Genomic DNA, 23069 nt, shown 5'->3' with positions numbered 1-23069 from the left:
CTGATGACCGTGCGTGTGTTCAGGGGCGAGGGGTGGCCGGTGGTTCCCGACGTGAGTCGAGTGGCTCCGAGAGGCAGCGGAGACCGACATATTCTGAACATCTTCCAAATGTTGAGCCCGAGTCGCCAAGTGCAGCTCTTGAGGGGGGTGAGTTTGAAAGGGAGGGAGACACAGTCAACATCCAGACACATTTTTACCTCTGACGGCACCCTGACACCTCCTCTACCCGCATCCCAGGTCCAGGCGGCCGCTTGAAGGTAGGTGAGCTGCGGAGCGCTGATTTTCTTGCTTATGTGCGGATGTGTGTTCGAAATTTGACTGGTGCGTGACGGGTTAAATTCTGCAGTTTTTTGGTTGATGCGTTAATCGGCTGCCCCGCCGGGAGGTAACTGATTAAACCTGAAACAGTGACATTCTTTTTTGGCTTTATAACCAAACGCACCAAGTGCTACTAATGTGAAGATATTCCCATCTCTGTGCTGACTGAGCCACGTTTGCATTGACTGCATATTCAAGGGTAGATGCATTCATTCCTCTGCCTCCTACTGGGACTCAAGTGGTCAAAAAATAAATTGATCCATCTTAAATGAAAACATGTATTTCACTCTGACTATTCCACCTCAAAAAAGATGCATGTAGAATGTCAGTAAATTTTATGCAATGTGTTTCTTCTCCAGGGGCTAAAAGCTGGTCTGATAATCTATATGTTCCCCTCTGTTAACTCTTAAAATCTTAATAGCATCCATTACCTAAGCGGATGCTGTTGCCTGTAGTAGATCGCTGTTCGATAGAGCGGCAGTGGCTATTATCAGCTGATCTGCATACATCTCTCCTCTTTCTTTCTTTCTTTTGCTTCATTCCAACAACACTATGTGCCCTTATCACCTCTCCTAGTATTTGTCACTGCTGCACATAACTCCAGCAGCAGTCCCCTCCCTCCTTTAACCTGATTTTAATGAATCTGACAGGTGCAGGCATTGTGGTGGAAACCTGCTTTATCTGTTAAATCGCTGTAGGCTTTAGAGGAAAAATTGATTGTGAGATGAAAAAAAGAAGACGAAATAACTGCCTCAGGCTTCATTTAAAAAAAACAAAACGTAACTATTTCTTTGGACTAGTTTGATTAAATTATGTTGGAACTTCTCTCTTGCTGCTTCATCTGGTTTCAGTGAACTGATTTCACAATGTAAGATGTTTTCTGCATGTTTTTGAGTACCGAGGTCATTAGAGTGGACCATCTGGGGCATTTTGAAGCACGTCGCTGCCTCTTGGTGCAGAGATTTTGTTTCACTATTTTGATGCCTCGTGATTTATAAATATCCGGGCCTGCATGTGAGAGGAGTGTGCGGCACCTCACCTGCAACAAGCCACCTCATCATCAGAGGGACATCTCTTCTCATCAATGCAAGGAAAATGAATAAAGTGAAAGAGAGATGATGAAGGCTGAGGGCACAGAGGTAGCTTTGTTGGACCCCCACATCTGCAGTCATTGAAGACATTTCCGCCTCTTTAAAGCGTCGGACAAAGGCCTGTCTGTCCTTCCAGTAAGCAGAGAGTTTGAAGGGACACAGCACAGGCACGGGCTTTCATTTTAGAGTGGGATGCACTGGCTTGGATTATATAAGCCAAAGAGGAGGAGAGGATGAATGAGATATAATAAAAAGGGGGAGGAAATGCAAAGACTCAGGTTGAGAGGAGTCACGCTGAGAAGACAAGATGAGGTGCACAGATGATTCGGAGCCGCAGACAGAAGGAGACGACATCAACAGAGACATTATGTTGGTAGAAAGTAACACTTAAAGATGTGACAATGGTGACAGAAGTGAGAAAATGGAGGGGGGAGAGAAAGGGTGTGTGTGGGGGGGGGGTGGATGCAGTGAGGTAGAATGAAGACTGATTGAGGCCAAGGGAGTCAGAGAAGGATAGCAGATGGCATGTTTGTCTGTGGCCTGTGCTTTACAGCCCAAAGGATAGGATGTTTGGGTTTGCGTGTGTTTTCATGTTAATGCACTCTGAAGTGTTAGTTTGGCCTTTAAAAAAAATCAAACACTTTTTGATTGTGTTTTAAAAACACGACATATGAACACCAGCTTTGCTACTGCGGTAACTCTGTGAGGATGACTACTGGGACATGGATATGGTTTACTTCTCTCTTTTTCTCACAACCGACCAATCCCACGCCACAGATGCCTGAAACCAAGTCAAGCATTCCAGGAAGAAGGGTCTGGACTGCAGAAACCAAATCACAGTGTAATTCCAGTTAAAGAGGTAACTGCAGCACTAAGAGTTCAGTTTGCCAAAAGAGTGGGTTACTCCCCTTATTTCTCTTGAAACGACATCAGTGTCGCACATGTATAAAACCAGACAGGTCCACACATGCAGACGCACACTCCTACAGATCAAGGAATGCTAAATCATTTCCTGGTGTGTCATGATGGCTGCAACGAGACACACTTACATGCATGGGTATTAGCTGCTGCAAAGTGTGTGACTGTATATGCACTGCAGGTGTCCCTCCCAGCCACCCCCCCCACACACTCACACACACACACACGCGCACACACACTCCCCACTCCCCACCCGGGTCTCGTAAATGAAAACTGCAGCAAAATCTGGTTTCCTCAAGGCCCTTGATGTTTTGCCTCGAATGCCCCAGTGCAGCAGGAGGCAGTTTACCATGATCATAATAGCCTCAGTGTTTCAATTAATCAGGATTCTTCTGCAAACTTGACATGGGATCCTGTCGTGCAGATGCGTCGTTCCTGGAGGAAACTCCAGCCAAGTGGTTACTCGGATCAATGCAATGTGAATTATCACAGATTCATGAATTATTCTGTCTTTAAATTCAGGCATATAATCAATAAACAATCCTTGAGAGTGATCCAAAGGCAAGTGGTCTGCGTAAAACATACAAACAAACAGGACTACAAAAATGTCTGTTGGTCTTTTAACGGTAACCCATACTGATGAATCTACTCAGGGTTGTTTTTTGAAATTGAGCTCACTTAATTGCTCGTCCGCTTTCTCAACAAGTTGCACCACAGGTGGTTGTTTTTTTTGTGTGTAAAGGTGGAGGAAGAATGTGCAGCGTATCAACGAATGGCTTCCATTACTGAGTCTAATCAAACATCAAATGTCTGGAAACATTCTTAATCTACCGATTTAAGATTTTTCACCATCTTTGATGAACCCTAAAAAAGAAGATTGTGTCATTGGTAGTAGTGCTTGAGCTTTAGCTTCTCACACGCGCCACTTTGAACACTGACCAAATGTTTTTGGTTACAGGAATTTGGTTACTTGCAGAGCAGCAGAGCTCTATTGAAGAGCTCATACATTTTCTCCCGCTCTCCGCTTTTGTACTGTATTTGACACGTGTGTCTCTCCGTGGGTGAAGCAGGTGGTGTGTATGTGCGCGCGCGTGCGTGTGTGTGCAGCTGTGCATCACAAATGTTGTCCTTACTTCCCACGACTTATGATGCGCTGTTACCTGAAGGCATTGCTTTTGAAAAATGAGCTTCACTAACACAGTTGGTTGGGAAACCTGGTGACACATACTGCAGTGCTTTCAACGCTTCCCACTTAGGCTCCTTTTGCATTCACGTGCTGCATTTTTCTTGTGTGATCACATTCGTTGTTTTGTGAATGTTAGTCAACCCATGATGCAGTAGCCCTGACATTTTGGGAGCTAGCATAGATGGGTACTGTTGTGCTACATTGACTGCTCTTGTGCAGTGTTGTTGTCGGAGGCTGAAGTGCACATTTTTGTGGGTGCAGGACATCAGGCCAGGCTACAACACTCCACCTTTGCTGAAGAGCTCCAACAACCTCCCATGAAGGCAGCTGGTTTTGTTTGTTTTTTTGTGTCCTGATTAAAGAGGCCAGTGGACCTTTAAAATATAGCACAAGACTAAAGGAAGAAAAGAAAAACAAGTTAGCAAGTTCCTTTGTTTGCTTTGCATAAGTAATGAAGCACATGTAATTGTTATGAAGCTGAATCTGTAAGGATAGCTGTGCTGCATGTAATTTTGGCTGTCATGTAGCTGCTGCAACCTCTGACTGTGAGAACTGCAGGTGCTCCTCCCTTCCTGATACCATCGTGGGCTTTTATAATGAAAACCACAGGAATATTTCTTCTGCTTCAACCTCTTGATGTGCTGCCTGCCTCTGATGTCTCAGCACAGAAGAAAGCTTTTCCTCTTCATCATCAGTGGTGCCGTTAATCAGGATTATTCTCCGAAACCATCTCAGGCCCAGACATAAATGATGCTTCTGTTTCCTGATAGGGACGTTTCCTGTTTCTGCATTTTCTGTCTGTGAAGAGCGAACACAAGGATTTTGGTTGAAGATGACTTCTACAAGTTCACTGTGAATAAGCCAGAGGGTCAACCAATGTCATCCAATAAATCCTCCCTTCTGATTAGCAAGTAGAAGAGGATACTAATAATTCATAACTTATGATGTGTTGATGTACAGCTGTAGAGGCAACAGACTTATCTTTTTGCCAGACTGTGAATTTGTGTATGTTTTCTCTCCAGGCACAAAAAAATTCCAAGATGTGGGCAGCCGAAGTGCTCAGATTCAGCTTTCTGCTCACAGCAGGTATGCTCAGGAAAATTAGAATTCCCTATGAATCATTTTGAAATAGTGCACTTTTCTGCAAGTTTTATTTAGAGGTGTTTTTTTAATCGGTTTGCAAAAAATGTCACAGTCAATTAACTTTAAAGATATTTGATCAGTAGAGATTGAACTTCCTGCTGCTATTGTGGAAACAAATTTCATTAATAATATTTGAAATTGGATTACTATTGAAAGATTCTTTGTCATTCGTAGGCTACGTTAGTAGTTATTGTGATTAGGCCCATCAACGTAGTTACTTTTTTAACGTAAAGCACAAAAAAAGACATGAACTCACCCAATCTGCTGGCCTCTATTTATGACCCAGTACGTTCATATGCGTGTTTGTTCACTTGATCACTCAGTTCTTTTTGATGAATTATATTTAGGTTTTATTTATTAGGACACTCTAAGTTTTTTTTCACATTTTTAATTGTAAAGTCTGACTCAGAAAACTCTGAAAGAGTGCACTTGTTTGATGCTATTGTTATGTTATCTTTACATCATGGCCCCTATAACCAGGTTATCCTGTTAATATTAGTGACAGGCTTTGCTGTGATTTCTTTTTATGTTGTCAAACTGCTGTAAGGGAAAAATACAAATGTACTGAAGCATGAAATGTGAATTGTTTTTGTTGGTAAATTGATTTATGTTTGCATGATATGAAGCCAAACATTCATTTAGTTAGAAAGGTCTATTCTCTTATAACGTGTGTTCTATTTTGGTCTTGTTTCCAGTTCTCTCTGCTCCAGTGAAGGGTAAGATGCAACATACTGGTCTGTTCTAGGGAATTCTCGGCAAGTATAGACTGTGTTCATTTATGCTCGTTCTTTCCTTCTTTTGTCGTGTAAACCAGTCGATGAAGACACCATGATTTTGTTCCGCGGGGAGGATTTCCACATCCTGTTACCCTCACTCACCCTGGACGTCACGTTTCATAGCAAATCTGCTCCCCGTTCAGGAGAAGTGTACCTGATGCGGGCCGGCAACAGGGTCAGCAGCAGGGCCAACTTCAACCTGAAACTCAGCCACCTCATCATAGACAATGTTGGGGAGGGAGATGAGGGCGTGTACACGGTGAAGAACCCTGAGAACCAGGAGGTGATCAGACGCATCACGCTGACAGTCCGAGGTACCGTCTGACATATCACGCTCTCGCAGCGTCCCTCTACCACAGCATCCTCACTGCTTTAACTGAGACACTGAATCTGTTCTCACCAGGGTTGGCTGGGGTGTGTGTGAACAGAAGAATATTACAGATTTGTCTTTCAAATTAAAATTCTATGGAGCAAATGTTACTTTTACATTATTCCAATGCTATAAATTAAGTAGGGGTACGAGAAAAAAAATATTATTGCAATATTCAATACATTTTTGATATCAATGTGTATCACCACACAGAAAGTCACCTTATAGGTCCTACATCCTAACAAGAAGCATGGTGTCTACTATTTTTTTAAAACTGTAATTTCATTTTTTTAAGAAATGATGTATTATTTGTTTGTCATTTATTTCTGGATTAGACGCATCATAATCCACAACATGATGCCAAAATTACACACTATTTTTTATATATATATATGTGTTATATATGTCGCCCAGCCCTCGTGTTTAGTGTTTCGTGTTAACTCTAATAATCGACTAATCTGCTAATTACTTCAGCTCAAGCTTCAGTTGGCCTGTACATGTGCAATAAATGAGCAACACTGTCACTCCTGAATGGTTAAATAAGATCCTTAAATCTGACCTGCAGTCAGTTTAGTGTGACGCTGTCATTTCTCTTGCTTCAGTCATGTAGTCAGCTGCCAAATAAAGCTCACAGTTGCACATCCTGTTTGTAGGAGTGTTACAAATGATTAGTGATTCTTTAAGCAGTGGGATTAGATGTAAATACACACAAACATGGGGGAAGGAGGAGTGGGCTTGAACCCAGTATGGAGAAAGGCGACTGTAGTGTAGCAATATGCGGAAGATGTGCCATATGGTGTCAGTAGTGTGTTGCCAGTTAATGAAGAGGTGTGTGTGTGTGTGTGTGTGTGTGTGTGTGTGTGTGTGTGTGTGTGTGTGTGTGCGTGTGTGCACGCTTGCGTGTGTTTTCGGAGCGTGTGAACATGCAGTAGCTGCCAGGCAGTAATTATGCAGCTCTTTAACCACCAACCCACTCCTCTCTCCTTCCGTCCTTCCCTGCTGTTTTCCTGTCTTTATTTTGTCTTCTCGACTGTCTTTCCCGTTATTTGGTTGCTTTCTCTACCCTCCTATTTTAGCCAGCCTGATATTTCTGCATCACTGCTCCTTCCCATCTTGACAGTCTGTTCCTTCTTCGCCACATCTGTCAAGCCATTCCTTCTCCACTCCTCTTCACCCCTCTTCACCCCAAACTGTCCACTCTTCCACTAAAACTGTATTTATATGAGTTCTCCTTTCACCCAAAGCAAACACACTCCTTAAAATATTTCCTGTCTGCTGTAATTACCGCTTTGCTTCCTTTTAGTCAAGAACAAACCATCCTACTTTCACTCTCTAGATTGCACCAACGAGCAGGTCATTAAATATGGAGACAACTACAATATTCCGCTGTTTGGTGTGATGCGTCCTGTCACCCTCGAGTTCCTGCACAGCTCCATTGAGGCCACTCAGACATCGAGGTAAAGCCAGCAAATAATACTTCCTCCAATAATTTAGACTGAAATAGAGGTGTAAATTGAAGATGCTCCTTCCCGCTTGCAGACCTGCACAGGTGTTGCTGACGAGCACAGGGAAGCCCACCGAAGGCTACGACGGTCGCATCCGCATCAATGACCGCCATGTGACTCTCAGCGCTGTCACAGGTGCAGATGAGGGCAGCTACACTGTCAGGGATGCTCAAGGTGATATTAAAAGGAAAGTGTGTCTCAACGTCAGAGGTGAGAGCAAAATCCATGACAGATTTATTTTTTTTCACCCATGTTTGACCTTCTGACAGGATGTTGGGTTTCCCCTTTTAGTTACACTGGTCGCCTTAATGGCGCTTTAAAGCGTTGATGGGCTCAAGCAGGCTAATGCATTTTAGATGATCCACGGGACTTTGAAGTAGTTGTGATGTATTTATTCTCTGTTCTCCTGTCTCCCTTGTGTGTGTGTGTGTGTGTGTGTGTGTGTGTGTGTGTGTGTGTGTGTGTGTGTGTGTGTGTGTGTGTGTGCACGCGTGCCACAGAGCATCAAATATTTGAGTCGCTGCCATACGGTAAACAACTGAAGATGAACCTGATACTCAACAGCTCCTTGGTGCAGCTGTACTACAGCCTTGATTCTGACGACACATCCCATCTGCTGATGGATAAGGGAGAATTTACAAGTGTAATTGTAGCTTTACCTTATTTGACCATTTTAGATCATAAAATGTTGAATTAAATGTAATTTTTATTCATCGGGATCTATTCTAGTGTCTCGAAACAGAGGTGTCTGGTTCTTTTACCAGTGCGGCTTAGTGTTGACCCAGCAGAAGCTTAAAATACGATGTGTTCTTTATATCACATATTATTAATACGGAATACAATTAAAAATATACACTGTAATCTGTAAAATCGACATGAATGTTTCCATATTTTTGTATTACAAAATATGAGTGGCCATACCCAAAACATTCAACAATTGTAAATTTTAAACCTCTGTATTTGCAATATTTCCTCTTTTTGTTGCGGCAGACCTTTACTCTACATTACCTGTTAAATAATTTTGCAGCTTTCTTAAGTGCTCTACTCAATTCCTCTTCCTCTTGGCGAACAAATGCAGCAAATGGACATAAAATTTAGCATGACACTTTTTTTTTTTTTACTACAGAGCCCCAGAGGGGACATGGAGAGGAAGAGCAGTAAGGGTTTAGGGTGGGAAAAACATGCACTTTTGAAAGATCCCTCTTTAGCCTTTACATAGTGTACAAGTAAACTGGACACTTTGGAAAAGCCACTGAAGAGTCATGGAGGAGGGCAAGTTTCCTGTCATTAATTTGTTACCAATTCAGATTCAGTTTGTTGCCACTCAACTCAACCAGAGCCGTGAGGTGAAAGAAGTGTAAAAATCAGCTCATCTCTCCCACAGTTGTTACTCTTTTGTTTTATTTCAAACTTGAAAAAAACCTAAATAAAAACTTTTGCAGCTAAAACTTTGCAAACCCCCCCCCCCCCCCCCCCCCCGCTTCATACAGGATACGGTTGGTTTTCATGCAGTTCTCTATGCAGCATCATTCGGTAACGTATCTTGTTTTGATTGTGATTAATATTTTGAATGTACATAAATGTCTTCTCCTTCCAGGCCCAAACAGAGCTGGGTCTTGACAACCGTCTGTCTATGGAGGGTTCAATGGTTTTCCTGGATCAGGTCAAGGCTTCAGATGCTGGCGTGTTCAAGGTTACGGACACTCTGGGGTTCCCTGTGTCCACCATCCACCTGACAATCCAACGTAATGAAGGGAGGGCTGGGGGGGGGGGGGGGGGGGGTTGAACACTGAGCTAAAAGAAAGCATGTGATCTCTTGAACATTTGCCAATATATTCTACAAAAAAGAGCGTAATATAATTTTTAGTGATTCAGTAGCGAGCAAACAGACACTAAAAAACAATAATTGTATTTTTTTTGTGTATTTATGCACGAGAATTTCAAAATGTCAATTAAAGGTCAGTTGAATAATTTACACTCTATCTCCCCTCTCTCATCATGCTTCAATGCAGCCTACAAACTGGAGTCACTGTACGTGGCCATCATTGCCCTGTTGGGCCTGCTGGTTTTCCTTCTGCTGGTCTGCCTGCTGTCCTGCCTGATCAAAGTGAAGAAGAGGGCCAAGAGGGCAGCTGCCTTGGAGAAGATCGCTCAGAACGCTGGCAAAGAGGACGAGGGAGAGGCCTTCAGACAGGTCAGAGGGACAAATACACAACTGACGTAGAAGGGGAACTGCACTACCCTGTACACATTGTTATTAGAATGAATAATTGTTTTATAAGACAGAGTAAAATACTGCACTCAAACACAGATAAAGATTTCGAGTTCGAAGACCAGCTGAAGCCCAAGTCAAACTTAAAGCCACACTAGTGGACAGAATGTTACAGAAGTATGAAAGACGAATGATTTGTGTGCATATTCACAGGTGGTTAAGAACATCACCAAACTCAGCGAGGAGTCCAAGCACTCCCAGGCCGACACGACAGAGAAATCTCAGAGCACTGAGGTGGACATAAAGGTAACACCATGTAACATCTGTTCCTTAAAACGGAATCAGGTAGAAGTTTCTTGGTCTTCTGATTTGTTGTCCATCTGAACTCAGGGTCTGGAGGTTTCCTCTAAAGAGGTCGGCATTGGTAATCTTGAGACCAGTGACTCTGGTGTTGGCTTTAACACCGCGCTGCCACTGGACACCGACACTGATGTCCCTGACCAAATCCCAGACTCTGAGGCTGCAAGCATCTCCGTTGCCCCTGAAACCAAGCCAAGCCCACCGTCTGCTGCCGATGCCAAGCCAAGCGCTCCACCAGTGATGGAGATGGAGGCTGGTCCAATAACTGAAGCTGATGCCAGCCCAGCACCGGAGACCAAGAAAACCCCTGATCAGCCAGCCAACTTGGATTTGCCCAAACCACCAGAGGTAAAGCTAAGCCCAGCACCTAGTCCTGAGCCCAAGGCTGGCCTGAGTCCAGCTGATCCAAAGCCTGCACCCAGCCCCATCCTCGAACCAGCTGCACCTAAAGCCACCACGCCGATTCCCACTCCTGAGACCCCCAAACTGACCACACCAGAACCTATCACCAATGGTACACCTGAGCCAGGCCCAGATCATGCTGATCTCAACGGAGGCTCAGTCCCCCCTAAAACCCCTGAAGTGGAGCTGAAATCCAGTGGTGCCATATTAGAAAGCAAAATGGATGCCAGCAAAGAGGGTACTGTGGCTGACGATTCAACCACCACCGCCACCACCACCTGAGAACTGTCCCTGCAAAGACCCAAAGGAAGCTCTACAGACCCCCTCCATCTACCACCACTGTAGACAATCGAACACCCCCAACCAAATAATGAAGAAACCACTGAAATTGGGGCGAGGACTCCAGTTTAACCTGTCTAATGCCTGAGCACAGTATTACCTAGATAATGCTATCTCACCTATACTAACACATAACCTTTGAGACTTTGATTCAGAGACACATCACATAACAAATGCGGCTTCTGGATTGTTCAACCTTTTAGTTGTATACATCTTGCAGCTTTTTTTTAATTATTATTATTATTATTTTGTAACTGTAAAACTGCCAGACTGCAAATGAAATCCTTTGCAGAGTTTACAACTAAAATGTTAACTCCATGTAAGGCATTTTCTAACACGTGGTAGCCAGAAGGGTTTACGCAATGTTTTATTAAAAACAAGAACAACAGAATTTGACTTAACCACCCCATTCCCATTTGGATGCTTGTTCCTTAATAAGCATGTGAGTAAAATGAACAAAACCAGATTTGTTTTGATTGGATGTCAAAAAATGTCAATGATGAGTGCTGTTGGCATTTGTACATATGAGAAACGTGCTACCCCTTTGGTCTCCAAAAAAAATAAATAAATAAAAAATCGCAAGATAATGACCATAGACTGACATAAGTGTTACACAACTTTAAACATAAAACAAATAATACTAACACCATTTGAAAACTAACCCTAACCCTTAAATCTTGCTCAACCCCCACTCTCACACTTGGTTGCAAATTGTATTATTTAAAAAACAACAACAACTTCTTAACAGAGCCACCATGTACCTTCTCTATTTTGTGCTTTCTAAATCAGATACTGAAAATATCTACGAAGTTTTCATAGCTACAACACACTTCTTTATTTTTCTATTTCATTGCCACCTCCTCCTTCGTGGTCTACTTTCTGTCCGTCCTTTTGCCTTATGATACATCCTTAAACCTCACCTTTCTCCGTCCCTCCTTTCTCTCCTTTGCTCGGCATTATTTTAAATGATACAACAACTTTTTATAAACCATTCTTATTTTCCATCCTCCCCAGAGTCAGACAAGAAGATAAATACCCTTCTTTCCTCTGTGTGTGCACTACAGAGCTTAGACCCTTGGAGACCAGCTGAGTGCTGGTTAGCTTAGCTCAGTGAGTCGTGGTGGATGGGTGGGTTAGCATAGCGCCGTCTTCCCTGTTTAGCTTCCAAAACCTGTAGGTCCTCCTCTGTGTACTCTGAGTCAAATAGATGCAGATGTCTGTTTGTCCAGAAGTAATCCTCGTCGTCGCTCTCCTGGTTGACAACAAACGTTCTGTTTTATCACCTGAAGTTACAATGGGTTTTTTTTTTAGATGCTGCGTCAAATCACTGAGCCATCATGTTTCTGAAATTACGATAATAAATTTTGAAATATTTCCTGACAATGTTCTGCACAACGCTAGTTTTATAGTATGAATACAGGCAGAGACTGTTTTGGGGATTAGTGATGACTTTTGATGGAAGTAAGCTAATACTGGGATTCACTGTGCTAAGCTAACTAGTGGTTTGTCAGTGTCTGCAGGTCTCAACCCTCAAATTCACATCCAGAGGGGAGAAGGTTTTCTGTCACCTTGTCTGGCTGTGGGGTAGACAGTAAATGGGAATTTCCCCATGAATTGGCGTGCTTGTTTAAAGATGCCATTGACGAGAAGGAGAGTTATGGTTTAGTCATTTATTTCTATTTGAATAAGACCTCCTCATTATATGGTCTTAATGGCTCCAAAACAGTCTTATGAGGCCTTTCTCATTATCCCATCCATCTAGAACTGTTCTACGAGACGTTCGTGGTATGTGGGTGTTAAGCCGACACCGTGTAATCTTGTGTAACCCAGTATGGTGCAGCGGAGGTGTGCAGAAACATTTTCATGTGACAAACGCATGTCTCTACCTCATGTTTTAACTGACTCCTGGAAAACCATTGACAGTCCAGGTTTGGTGCACTGAAATCGACAACTTAAAAAAAAAATTGGGGATTTAAGGAGAGAAGCACAAAGAGAGAGCAATGGAAATACTGTCAAATGATTAGTGAAATACAGGAGACTTGTTGGTAGAAGATTTATCTCTAACTTATGGCCTTCACCGATTAATGGATTTTTCTTACAAATTTATGTCAGAAGATATGTCAGCGTGAGAGAAGCCATACTATAAAATAGGTTTAGATGTCAGATTTGATAAATATAATAAATAATCTAAAAAAAATCAAGTAAATGTGCCTCAATGTAAAATGGAGCACCAGATTTGAGATCATGATTGGCCTTTGACATGAAAAAAAAAACAAAAAACAAAAACACATCAGATATGCTTGATATCCAGCCTGGATTTGTTAAATTAACCATAAAATGTCATTTCAGCACTAAAATGGTCTTTATATGCGCGCGCGCGCACACACACACACACACACACACACACACGCACAGGCACACACACGCACGCACGCACGCACGCACGCACGCACACACTCCAGCCTTGTAAATATTGCATGTGAACGCCAGTTTAACCCCCTTAAGGCTGAATGTTTTTAGTGTACAAAATGGTTGTTATATCATACTTAATAATAAAAAGATGACTAATTTTAATTTCTCACCAACTTTAAATCCAGAAAATGAAATATATGCACATACTATATTATATCCACTAATATTCACTAATGTCTTGAACTAATTTAAGAACCAAATATTGTAAAATTTACTAAGTTTCAGATCTTTTAGATCAATTATCTGCTATTGTTGCCCTCCCGACCTGATGATACTTGTATCAGCGTTTCTCTCACAGTATTTACATGTTGTATTCAAATGTAACCTATGAAGCACAGACTGCAGCATGCCCACGACATGTACGGAAAAGCCTTTTATCATCCTACAGTTGTGTTTGTGTGTGTGTGTGTGTGGGTGTGTGTGCGTGTGTATGACTGAGAGAGTGATACTTTGAAAACACACACACATTTGAGCAAATGAGTTTTGAGTGGTGTATTGTTTGTGTGCTAAAACTATGCATAGGCAGTTTGTGCAGAATTACTGTACTTTATATGTGCTTCTCCATCTGTTGTGAGTAAGGTACCCATGTGCCTGGTGAAATCGTCATGCAATGTGAAGAAAACAAGTGCTGTGTTTAAAGTCATTTTGTGTGAATGTGCGTCCAGAACCACAAACAATGGTAAAAGATGTAGTAACTTTGAGATATTGTCTTTGTTTTAGTGCCTGAAATGTGTATTGGATATTTCCTCGTGGCACCTTTATGATACCACTGATTGGCCTAAGATATGCTAATGTGAGGAGATGTGACATATTATGAAAAAAGAGAACAGAAAATGATGAAAGCGATGATGTAAGTCAATGAGGGGGATTCTGAGTAGTGTGCAGAGTGTGCACTTCTGTAAGCGAGGGTGTTTTTTCCATTTCATGAGTCAGTTTGTGAGTGAGTTCATAGCAGCAGGTGAATGGCAAAGCTTTGTGTGTAGCCTGGTAACCCTCAGGGTTATGTCGTGGTAAGCAATTGGTGAGCTGAAACAGCATTTTTGTGCACCATCGTCACTATATATTGACAGTGATTGTAATGCCAAGCCACTCAGAGTGATTGGGGGTGTTCGCGGGCACGATGAGCCTTTGGTTTACATGCTATCAGCATCTCAAAGAAAGCTCAGTCATGTAGGGTTGTTACATCTAACTGGTGCCAGAGGGATTCTGGTTTCATACCCACCTCTGATAACCTACTAAAAGAAACCACTACTGTTAATACAACTGGCACTATGTGAGTTTTCTCCGCCCTGATCCTCTCTGTTTACTTCTGCTGTTCTGGCCTGGATGTGGTGCAATGTTCCACATGTTCTCTCTGTACTCCTTTTTGCACAACACTTCACACCGATGTTTTGTAAGGACGATTTTTTTTCTTGATTTCATGTCTTAAGAAATACTAAGAATAAACAAAAGATGATGAAATATGCCCCCCCCTCCCTTGTTGTTCTTTTACGTCCTACACTTCAAAATAAACTTGGAGGTCGGTTTAGTCTTTGAGCTGTCGCTGCCATGTCACGCAATGTCAGCCATCATTTGTCACGAGTACCATGTGTCACTCGATCTCCTGGCTGTTTCAATCCCCCGTATTGTTGCCAGAACATGTTCCAGAGGAGCAGACATATTTATAAACAGGCCAAAGGTAACGTGACAATGCTGTTAACAGCTGCCATGTGCCCTGAAGCTCCAGACCAGCTGCAAATTTACAACCTTCCTCATGCATTGTCATCCTCAATACTCCACCAGTACAAACACAATCATGGTTTTATTTCCATTTCATCACATTTATCATCATCTTTTATTTGCTTTCACATAATCACAATAAAACAAGACAATGGAAAAAGGCATAGCAGCCATGTATCATGGGATGATCTATATGAGGGGTTGCTGTATTTACATCACTATCGCTAGCACAGCAGCAGTGTTGAGCTAACAAATAACTTCTAGTGACACTGCTCTTTGAGCCCTCTATGTCCTAGTATCATAGTGATGGGTTAAAGATGTTAATTGGTGCTGTGTTCTTCCCATTATCTGTGTCACATGGGTTATAGAAGGGGAACAGAGGAACCAGGACTGTTCCCATGGTGAAGGTGTAGATTGGTGCCATGGTAACAGCATTATAGAAAGAAACCTCCTCCTTCTCACGGTCTAAAAACACTCCAATGCGAAAAAGGTGGACAGACACATTGATCTGGGTGGGCTTTGGATCGGTGCAAGCCAGGATGGCCCCACTCTTCAGGGCAAGGGTCCAGAGACCACTAGAAGTGCCTGTGGCTGCCATTTCCCCTCTCCAGACGTCTTCTCGTGCCACGCCCAGCCTCCACGCTGTCTTACGGCCCACTTCGACCTCCCAGTAGTGGCGCCCCGTGGTGAAGCCCTGATGACCCAACACACAATAATAGTAATGGAAGCGTTTGGGGTTGGGTGGGCAATCTTCAGTCTCCTTGTCCTCGTCAAACCATACTGAAGTGCAGGACTGGGACAGAGACAGATTAGGGTGGGCTGTCTCTGGGTCAAAGGCCACTGATGTTATATCTGCAAGCAGACAGATTGACAGCAGTGAATTATGTTGTAGTGCATTCAGACCTTTTACTCACTGTAAGTGAAGGCAGCAATACCACAATTGAAAAAGCATACAATAAACAAAACATTATGCAAACTGACTCGGCTGGCTACACCCAGGCCAGGGTGGTGTATCACTATCATCATCATTAATTTATTGTGTGTTTGATCAGAGGAGTGATATTTTAAAGACACACAGAAAAACATGCCTATTTTCTCATTTAAGTCTCAAGTTAATTTGAGTATTGGTTATTGAATATATGTTATTTGAAAGACCATGTATTATCACTATCTATCTTTGGAGTAAGGGGCTTGTGCAGCAAGATTATTCCTCGTTCTGCTCCTTTCCATCCAGTAATGTGTAAATGAGTCGTATTCTTTTTTAAATCCCCTTTCTTTTCTTGTTTTGACTGGCACGATAATATGTGAAACGAATAAAAAAAAAATTGTTTGACAATATCAAAGTGACCATATTGATTAAAAACAGTGTAGTTACATTCCAGCCCTGATTACATGTGCTGAAAATAATACACATACTTGGGTAAAGACAACTTTTCATGTGCTTCCAGATTCTGTACTGTATTGGCCCCACAAACATGCCGGAGCGCAGTTCTGTGTCCACCTCTGGTGGAGGGATGAAGCTGACCTGAGACCTGTTGGGATAAATGGGAGGGAGGATGGGAGGACTGAATGATGGATGACCACATGTCGCCAAAGTGAGGATTATGGAAATGGAGTAACGTGCATAAATGAAAGGAAACACAAAGTATGGATAACACAAGATGGATGAGTTGTTGGGAAAACAGAGGAGAATGTTAATTAAGAAAATAGAAAAACTTGCCTTTTTACAAGATCTTGAATTTCCTGCGGTTAAAGAAAAAGTTAAGTCAATTAAAAAAAAAAAGTAAAATGATTCATGGTACCATAAAAAGTTTTGATTAGTTTTAAGGTCTTTGTTCAGACTCTGGGTGTGGGGTGTTGCCTCAGCCAGGCTGACCTATCTGTCCATTCCTATTTGCTGACTAATGCATTGAATGCTTTTTCACTTTTAAATGAGGAATTGATTTTGACTCCCCAAACCAAACAAGTCGACTATTTAGCCAATCGATACCTATAATTGATGAAATAAGTGCCAAATAATAGCCACAGCTAACGTGGTGTTCTGCAGCCCTGGACGTGTTTGTTTGATTTAAATTTATTGTTCGTTGGCTTGATAAAGGTCCCAACAAGAGGAACTATACATTTTTTATCACATCAAATTTAAGGTGAGTACAGTTTTGTCTCAGGCATGGAATGGTATGACCCTGCATCGATGAGGTGTTGCTGTTCTGCATAGAAGGTTCTAGCATGGAACAAGTCCAAAGTATTCTTTTCCTCCTGAAGTCCCTGATCACACTTGCACCCAACTCAAGTTCAAATTTACATCATTGATTCGCCGCACCCTAGCTTTGAAATAATTACATCATATTCAATCTTTCCTCACTTTGAGCAGCTTCGGACTGTCCTCCTCAGCCAGCTTGCTGTTGAGCACCGTGATGGCTCTCTCCAGGTCTCTCCCTTGCATGGCTATTTTCTTCTCTCTCTCCTTCAGCTGCTTCAGTTGTTTCTGTCTCTCCCTCCTCAGTCGTTCCAGGTCCTTACACTCCTCCTCATCCAGGAAACGATGGAGGTTCTGAAACTCTGCTCTGATTTCTCGTTCAAGGCCATCAAAACCATTCTGAGTGATGAAAATGACCCCAAAAAAAACCACAGCGTATCGTAAACGGAATAATAGGGTCTTCAGTCTTATGATCATTTAAATAGAGCTGTGTGTAGTTTGTGTTGGAATCACTGAGAAGACAGGGATTAATAATGCAGCAACAGTACCTCTACTTCCAGTGAGTCTATGTACGTGTCTCTCTCTGCCTCTCTGCACTCATCTACCTCGTGCTTGATTCTTTTAATAGCCTGGATAAGCCTGCTCTGGAACACAAACACAGGACACAAGACAATCGTGGAAAAAAATGCACTAGGGATGTATATATTTTCTGATTTAATATCCTCCGACGGGTCAAGTAAAGTCAAAGTATGAGAAAGAATATACAGAACTTCAGCTGTTATAAATACAGCAGCAGGTGAAAAATCCTCAAGCTTACCTTGTATTCAGAGAGGAGGCCTTTATTGCAGTTGTTGTTGGAGACTTTTGTGTGGTTTTGGTACATTCCAGTTCCTGTTAATAGGACAAAACAAATTGAGAAGACCCTTGAGGAGGAAGTTCAGTGAAAGTGATGGAGGGAGTCAGAGAGAGGGACTAAAAACAAAAGGGGAGAGGGAGAAATGACACACATGCCATTACTATGATAACAGTCAGATTACCACTAGACTAACAGAACTACAGAGACGAACATCCAAACAGAATTTTAAGAGGAGAAAATGTATTGACAAGCACAGATCGGTATCCACAGCCTGACTTGAGAATATATGGATCCATTAAAAGAAGGGGGGGGGGGGGTGGCAATGGAGGGTAAGAAGGGGAGAAAGGCATGACTGTAGCTGCCAGGAGGGTTTGCAGGCTGGCAGCAGCAATTTATGGCAGCAGACACAGAGGAGTCTATTTCTGTCTACCACTGAAACAAACAGGAATCTAGAGGGGAGATATTGTGTTTCATATTAACAGCTGTTTTGCACGTCAGTGAGACAATGCATGTTTATATTTGTATCGTTCTGATGTGGGGTGTCAGATACTCATGTGCTGTGTGAACTGAAGGGTGCATTTCAGGAAGCTTTTTAGGCAACTACAGCCCTGCTGGTTTCATATTGTCTGAGATGTGCAGTGTCACTATATGCACCATCAGCATCTCTGCTCGCTTTACTTCGAGGAGCCCTGCATCACGCTCCACTGCCACATAGCTCCTCTTCCTTTGAAAATCACTATGTCTCTTGCTTTGTTCATGTCCACTAAACTTTTTACCTCTGCCTCTCTTTTTCCTGTGTCTATCATGGGGTCTGGCTGTGGGTGCATGCACTGAAGCGGCATGACTCCCTGCAAATGTTCCTCATCTATAATTCATAACACTGGGTCCTGGCAAGTGACTGTGCTGAGCTAAGGTTGAGCAGCAATGTCAGTGCGCTACAGTATGTGGCTAGTGGAGGGCACACTGGCTGCATAACAATAGAAAACACAGAGACCTCATGGGCACATGCAGATCCTGAGAATCTAAAGCAGACTGAAAAATCATTATTGTCTGTTTTATTAAATTAATCAAATGTATAATTTTGATGTCTTTATTGCAAAAGTCATAGGTAATTTGGATGTATAATACTTTAATGATGGCAGCACAGTGGTGCAGTGGTTCGCACTGTCGCCTCACAGCAAGAAGGTTTTCAGGCTTGAACCTGGCTCAAGCACAGGATCTTTCTGTGTGGAGTCTCCATGTTCTCCCTGTTCCTGTGTGGGTTCTCTCTGGTACTCCAGCTTCCTCCCACAGTCCAAAGACATCAAGAGGGCACGAGGCTGATTGATACTCTAAATCTGTATGTGTTGGCCCTGTGATGGACTGGTGACCTGTCCAGGGTGAACCCTGCCTCTCACCTGAAGGTTGCTGGGATAGGTTCCAGACCCCCCCCCCCCCCCCCCACGACCCTTAACAGGATAAGTGGAAGAAAATGGATGGATGGACACTTTAATAATAATAATAATAATAATAATAATAATAATAATAATAATAATAACAACAACAACAATAAATAATAATTATTATTATTATTATTATTATTATGTATTCAACGTGGGACAGACGCTGACATTAAATACAAACTACAAACTTTACACAACAGTAGCATATTGGCTCCTTCTAGTCGATAAAATCAAACATAAGCAGCAAAAGCACGTAAGGTTAGAAAGTATGTAGAGAGTATGACTCTCCTTTACGTAGTATGACATAAAATGTAGGGGCGGCGCTGATTTTAATCCACCGCCCCTCAAAAACATTTAGAAGAAGAAGAGGAAGACGAAGAAGAAGCCGATAACGTCTGACGTCACGATAGTAAACAAAAGTATGTCGCATAGGCAGACTCAAGCAAGAGGTACTACCATTATCCTTTTAAAATATCGAACGACTATTATCGAGATAGACTATTACAAACTTGCATGTTTTTCTTTTTAAATCGCTACGTTAATTTTTTGGCGTGTATGAGGCCGGGCCGCTGCATGTATCTTAGTGAGCCAGCGAGGTTAGCTAGCGTTTCCAGTTAGCTTAGCCTATCCTTGTGTCCTTTTACATCCGAGCATTTTTTTTTTAAAGAAATGTGGAATCCTAAAATAAGGTTAGCAACGATGGTTAGAAGACTGTGAGTCTATGGTTGTGTCATGTGTTTTATGTTTTATTTCAGAAATGAACGGGCAAGCAGACGTCGAAGTTGACTATAAGCGGAAATACAAAAATCTGAAACGGAAATTAAAATTGCTTGTTTACGTGAGTTACATTTCATGTATGCGTGAACTGTTTGTCTTACTCAACAGTGGTTTAGTTTTTGCGTGTCTTTAGCAGTACGGATAAACAGATTATTCCTCCCTTTGCAGGAGCAGGAATGCTTTCAGGAGGAGCTGCGGAGAGCACAGAGAAAACTACTGAAAGTCTCCAGGGATAAAAGGTGAGACTCACTTGTGTGGGAGTGCCAAAAAGAATTATAGCCTATATATTAAACAAGACATTTGTCTGTTTTCTAGCTTTCTTCTGGACCGACTGCTACAATATGAGAGGATAGATGATGACTCTTCAGGTAGTCTTGATGCATGCTCAGATTTACTGTTGTTGTTGTTCTTGAACTTTTGCAGTTCATTTTTCTTAAATAAGCCATGTTTGTGATTAACTGTAGTGTTACATCTTTTTTTTTTCTTGTTTTGTGGTTCAGATTCTGATGCGACAGTTTCATCAGAAAACAGCGAAGGAGAAGGTCCCAGGGAGAGAGAACGAGAACGAGATGGAGCAAAGAAGTAAGTTGGGACTTTGAACAGAGGATTCAGAAGCAAATTGGAGCAACGATCGATACACGCAAACACACATGCAGTAGGATTGTACTTGATTTAACACTCATGTAACATTCTGATCATCAATAATGTGTTTTTTCTGACAAAAGTTTTAAACATTTGCTCGTTCTCGATTTGCTACTTTTTTCTCATTGATGACAGAAAATGAAAATTTTTTCGGCTCTGGGAGATTGTGATTCGTGTTTTTCCTAATTTTCTTGATATGTAATGGGCTTAACGATTCCATAATTCATCTAAAAGTAATTGTTTGTCGCCGTAATTGATTATTCATTTGACTTTTTAGATTTTGGCCATTTTATTAGAAAGCCATGTCAAACACAGTCTTGGATCATGACAGATATTACAAATACTCTGTACCCACTGAGATGTTTTTTTAATGTGTTCAAAGGACAGCTAACAGTTGCTAAACCTAACCTAAACCTGCGCCATGAGTATAATAACATTTTCAATACTTAATGACGATGTGGTTCACTCTGAATTTTTCCTTTGCTTTTCCCAGGCGTAGGAGCAGTCCTGGGGCGTGTCTCCCTTCATCCTCCTCCCCTCATCTCTCCCTGCTGTCCCGTCCTGGTGTAACTCCCCTGCAGTCCTCAGGATCGGGACCCTACCTCAACACCGTGAGTTCTCGTCTCCTTTTCTTCTACCTTCCTGTAACAGCAACATTCCCCCAGTATCATCTCCTCCTCATCAAACTGTTTTGATTTGACATTATTTCTATAATTTGATTGTTTTCGCCATTTTATTCATGAGTCTGTTTTATCTCTTCCTTTGTTTTTTGTTTGATGTCTACACTGGTTTCACTGTCCTTGCATTGTTCATTCTTCTGTGTGTCTTTTGTTTTTTTTTTTTCTGTGTGCGTCTGCTGTGAACTGCCTTTGCTTGTGTGCATGTGTGGGTCACTGGTTAAACCCTGGTCTGCGTGTGTGGTGGGCAGATGCCCTTCCCACCAGAGTATTTGGCTCCGCCAGCTGAACGAGTGAAGAAAGAGAGAAAAACAAAGACTCCAAAAAACAAGAAAGAGACTTCGGGGAAGGTGAGAGAGGAAAAGGGGCAAAATATGATCCTTTCCAGAATATATCAGAGAGATATATCGCTTTATACACACATCCTGTGTGGCTGTGTTGTTTACCGTATATGGCACAGGAAGTCATATATATGCTTAAGATCAAGGAGATGATGTATGTCAATCATTACAAAAAGTCTTGATTTGTCTTTGTTGCAAATTATCGCAGGCAACTTTTAATATTTAAAAATAATGACAGTACTTTGATGTAAAATATTCAGGCCCCTTTTACTGTTTTAAACTCAATGCTGTAATCAAATCACCTTCCTGTCAAAACAACCTTTTATATACATTTCACTGTGTCTATCGGCGATACCACCCTCATTCGAGCATCATAAATAAAACCCTCCTTAACACTTTTTCTTCATTTTGACTTCCTGTCAGGTTGTTGCACCGATGACGGCTAATTTTGCATCAGCGCCTACAGCTGCTTCATCAGCCAGCGGCCCCTTCAGCTGGGTTCCTAGACAGATGCTGAGCGGAGATGCTGCCGAGGAGGAGGGGGAGAGTGACGGAGACAGTGATCGAGGAGATGAAGACAGAGGGGAGGGAGATGAGGCTGAACTAGTCATTGATATCCCCAATGAGTGAGCTCCAGTGTGTGTTTAGTTGTTTTTAAAATATGGAGGGGTGAACATCTGTGTGTGAGAGTTACAGACAATGTGACTGAATGTATCCTTGTGAAGGACTCCCCCCTGTGGACGTCTGCTGAACTGCACTATCAAAACAATCTCAAGAGAAGCTTATGTCTCGGTCGTTAAGAATTTTATCTGTGATAAGAGTGAGATACAGTTTGTAAACTTTGAAGAAAACTCAACTGATGCTGAGAGCAGTTGGCACTTAATTTAAAACACCATTTCACTTTTTTTGTACTCATCTTTTTGTTTAAACAATCTTGCAGTGAACAAACTGTGACAACATCAAGGTGTATCCACCACAGAATGTTTTGTATCGTTGACTTTGTATGTAAAAAGTACTGTCATTAAAATTGTTTTTGTGTGAAATTGTTCACTCACAGTAGGAAACCACTCAAATTTGCTTTAAAAAAACAAAACAAAATCAAATTCTCAATAATCAAAGCTTCCTGTCATTCATTGAAATACATCCAAATATCTTTGTTATCGCACAGGGTACATGAATTTGGATTGCATTTGTAACGGTTCATTCGCACCAGAAACAAAACAAACTAGGCAGTTAAATCGAGATAAGTTAAGGATGAATAGAAATAGATCAATGTATTAATGTACTTTAAAAAAATCGCAGGAATTGTACAGGAGAGTGCAGGGA

At 41.9% G+C, this 23069-nt stretch overlaps 3 protein-coding genes across 6 annotated transcripts; 2 read left to right on the top strand and 1 right to left on the bottom strand.

The window, feature by feature from the left end:
- Positions 1–41: 41 nt before the first annotated feature.
- Positions 42–14575, top strand: LOC147253135 (uncharacterized). 2 transcript variants are annotated; one of them, XM_086218168.1, is made up of 11 exons: positions 42–257; positions 4536–4599; positions 5352–5372; positions 5471–5746; positions 7139–7259; positions 7342–7517; positions 7808–7950; positions 8905–9052; positions 9320–9501; positions 9733–9825; positions 9910–14575. In XM_086218168.1, exons 2-11 carry the CDS (start codon positions 4554–4556, stop codon positions 10561–10563), a joined length of 1860 nt encoding a protein of 619 aa, XP_086074294.1. In that variant the 5' UTR covers positions 42–257; positions 4536–4553; the 3' UTR covers positions 10564–14575. The 2 variants fall into 2 exon arrangements, with proteins under 2 accessions (XP_086074294.1, XP_086074295.1); XM_086218169.1 differs by having other exon boundaries at positions 42–261.
- Positions 14576–14939: 364 nt separating this feature from the next.
- LOC147253134 (zinc-binding protein A33) lies at positions 14940–20421 on the bottom strand. Its single transcript, XM_086218170.1, has 7 exons — positions 20334–20421; positions 17826–17899; positions 17557–17652; positions 17174–17407; positions 16532–16554; positions 16228–16343; positions 14940–15663 (listed from the first exon to the last, which is right to left on the bottom strand). The coding sequence occupies exons 2-7, from the start codon at positions 17889–17891 to the stop codon at positions 15110–15112; spliced, it is 1089 nt and encodes a 362-aa protein (XP_086074296.1). The 5' UTR covers positions 17892–17899; positions 20334–20421; the 3' UTR covers positions 14940–15109.
- On the top strand, positions 19653–22786 carry ino80e (INO80 complex subunit E). 3 transcript variants are annotated; one of them, XM_086218171.1, is made up of 8 exons: positions 19653–19755; positions 20062–20144; positions 20252–20322; positions 20399–20451; positions 20584–20665; positions 21219–21336; positions 21654–21752; positions 22167–22786. In XM_086218171.1, the coding sequence occupies exons 1-8, from the start codon at positions 19728–19730 to the stop codon at positions 22371–22373; spliced, it is 741 nt and encodes a 246-aa protein (XP_086074297.1). In that variant the 5' UTR covers positions 19653–19727; the 3' UTR covers positions 22374–22786. The 3 variants fall into 3 exon arrangements, with proteins under 3 accessions (XP_086074297.1, XP_086074299.1, XP_086074298.1); XM_086218172.1 differs by lacking the exon at positions 19653–19755 and adding an exon at positions 19808–19995; XM_086218173.1 differs by lacking the exon at positions 21654–21752.
- Positions 22787–23069: the final 283 nt, after the last annotated feature.

The sequence above is a fragment of the Aulostomus chinensis genome, chromosome 11 (assembly GCF_037954235.1).
Source record: "Aulostomus chinensis isolate RoL2024-O1b breed Wild chromosome 11, RoL_Achi_v1.0, whole genome shotgun sequence".
Lineage (NCBI taxonomy): Eukaryota > Metazoa > Chordata > Actinopteri > Syngnathiformes > Aulostomidae > Aulostomus > Aulostomus chinensis.
Note: the sequence above shows the minus strand (reverse complement) of the source record. Positions and strands in the feature narration are given on the sequence as shown.

Bases quoted from the DNA above. Each gene is read 5' to 3' on its own strand.
- LOC147253135 (XM_086218168.1), top strand. From the start codon at position 4,554: ATGTGGGCAGCCGAAGTGCTCAGATTCAGCTTTCTGCTCACAGCAG. The intron at 7,518-7,807 runs GTGAGAGCAAAA...CGCGTGCCACAG, and splicing joins AGTGTGTCTCAACGTCAGAG to AGCATCAAATATTTGAGTCG. The intron at 9,053-9,319 runs GTAATGAAGGGA...GCTTCAATGCAG, and splicing joins CATCCACCTGACAATCCAAC to CCTACAAACTGGAGTCACTG.
- LOC147253134 (XM_086218170.1), bottom strand. From the start codon at position 17,891: ATGTACCAAAACCACACAAAAGTCTCCAACAACAACTGCAATAAAGGC. The intron at 17,653-17,825 runs GTAAGCTTGAGG...TTTGTGTTCCAG, and splicing joins GCCTCCTCTCTGAATACAAG to AGCAGGCTTATCCAGGCTAT. The intron at 17,408-17,556 runs GTACTGTTGCTG...TTCATCACTCAG, and splicing joins TAGACTCACTGGAAGTAGAG to AATGGTTTTGATGGCCTTGA.
- ino80e (XM_086218171.1), top strand. From the start codon at position 19,728: ATGTCGCATAGGCAGACTCAAGCAAGAG. The intron at 19,756-20,061 runs GTACTACCATTA...GTTTTATTTCAG, and splicing joins TAGGCAGACTCAAGCAAGAG to AAATGAACGGGCAAGCAGAC. The intron at 20,145-20,251 runs GTGAGTTACATT...CTCCCTTTGCAG, and splicing joins AATTAAAATTGCTTGTTTAC to GAGCAGGAATGCTTTCAGGA.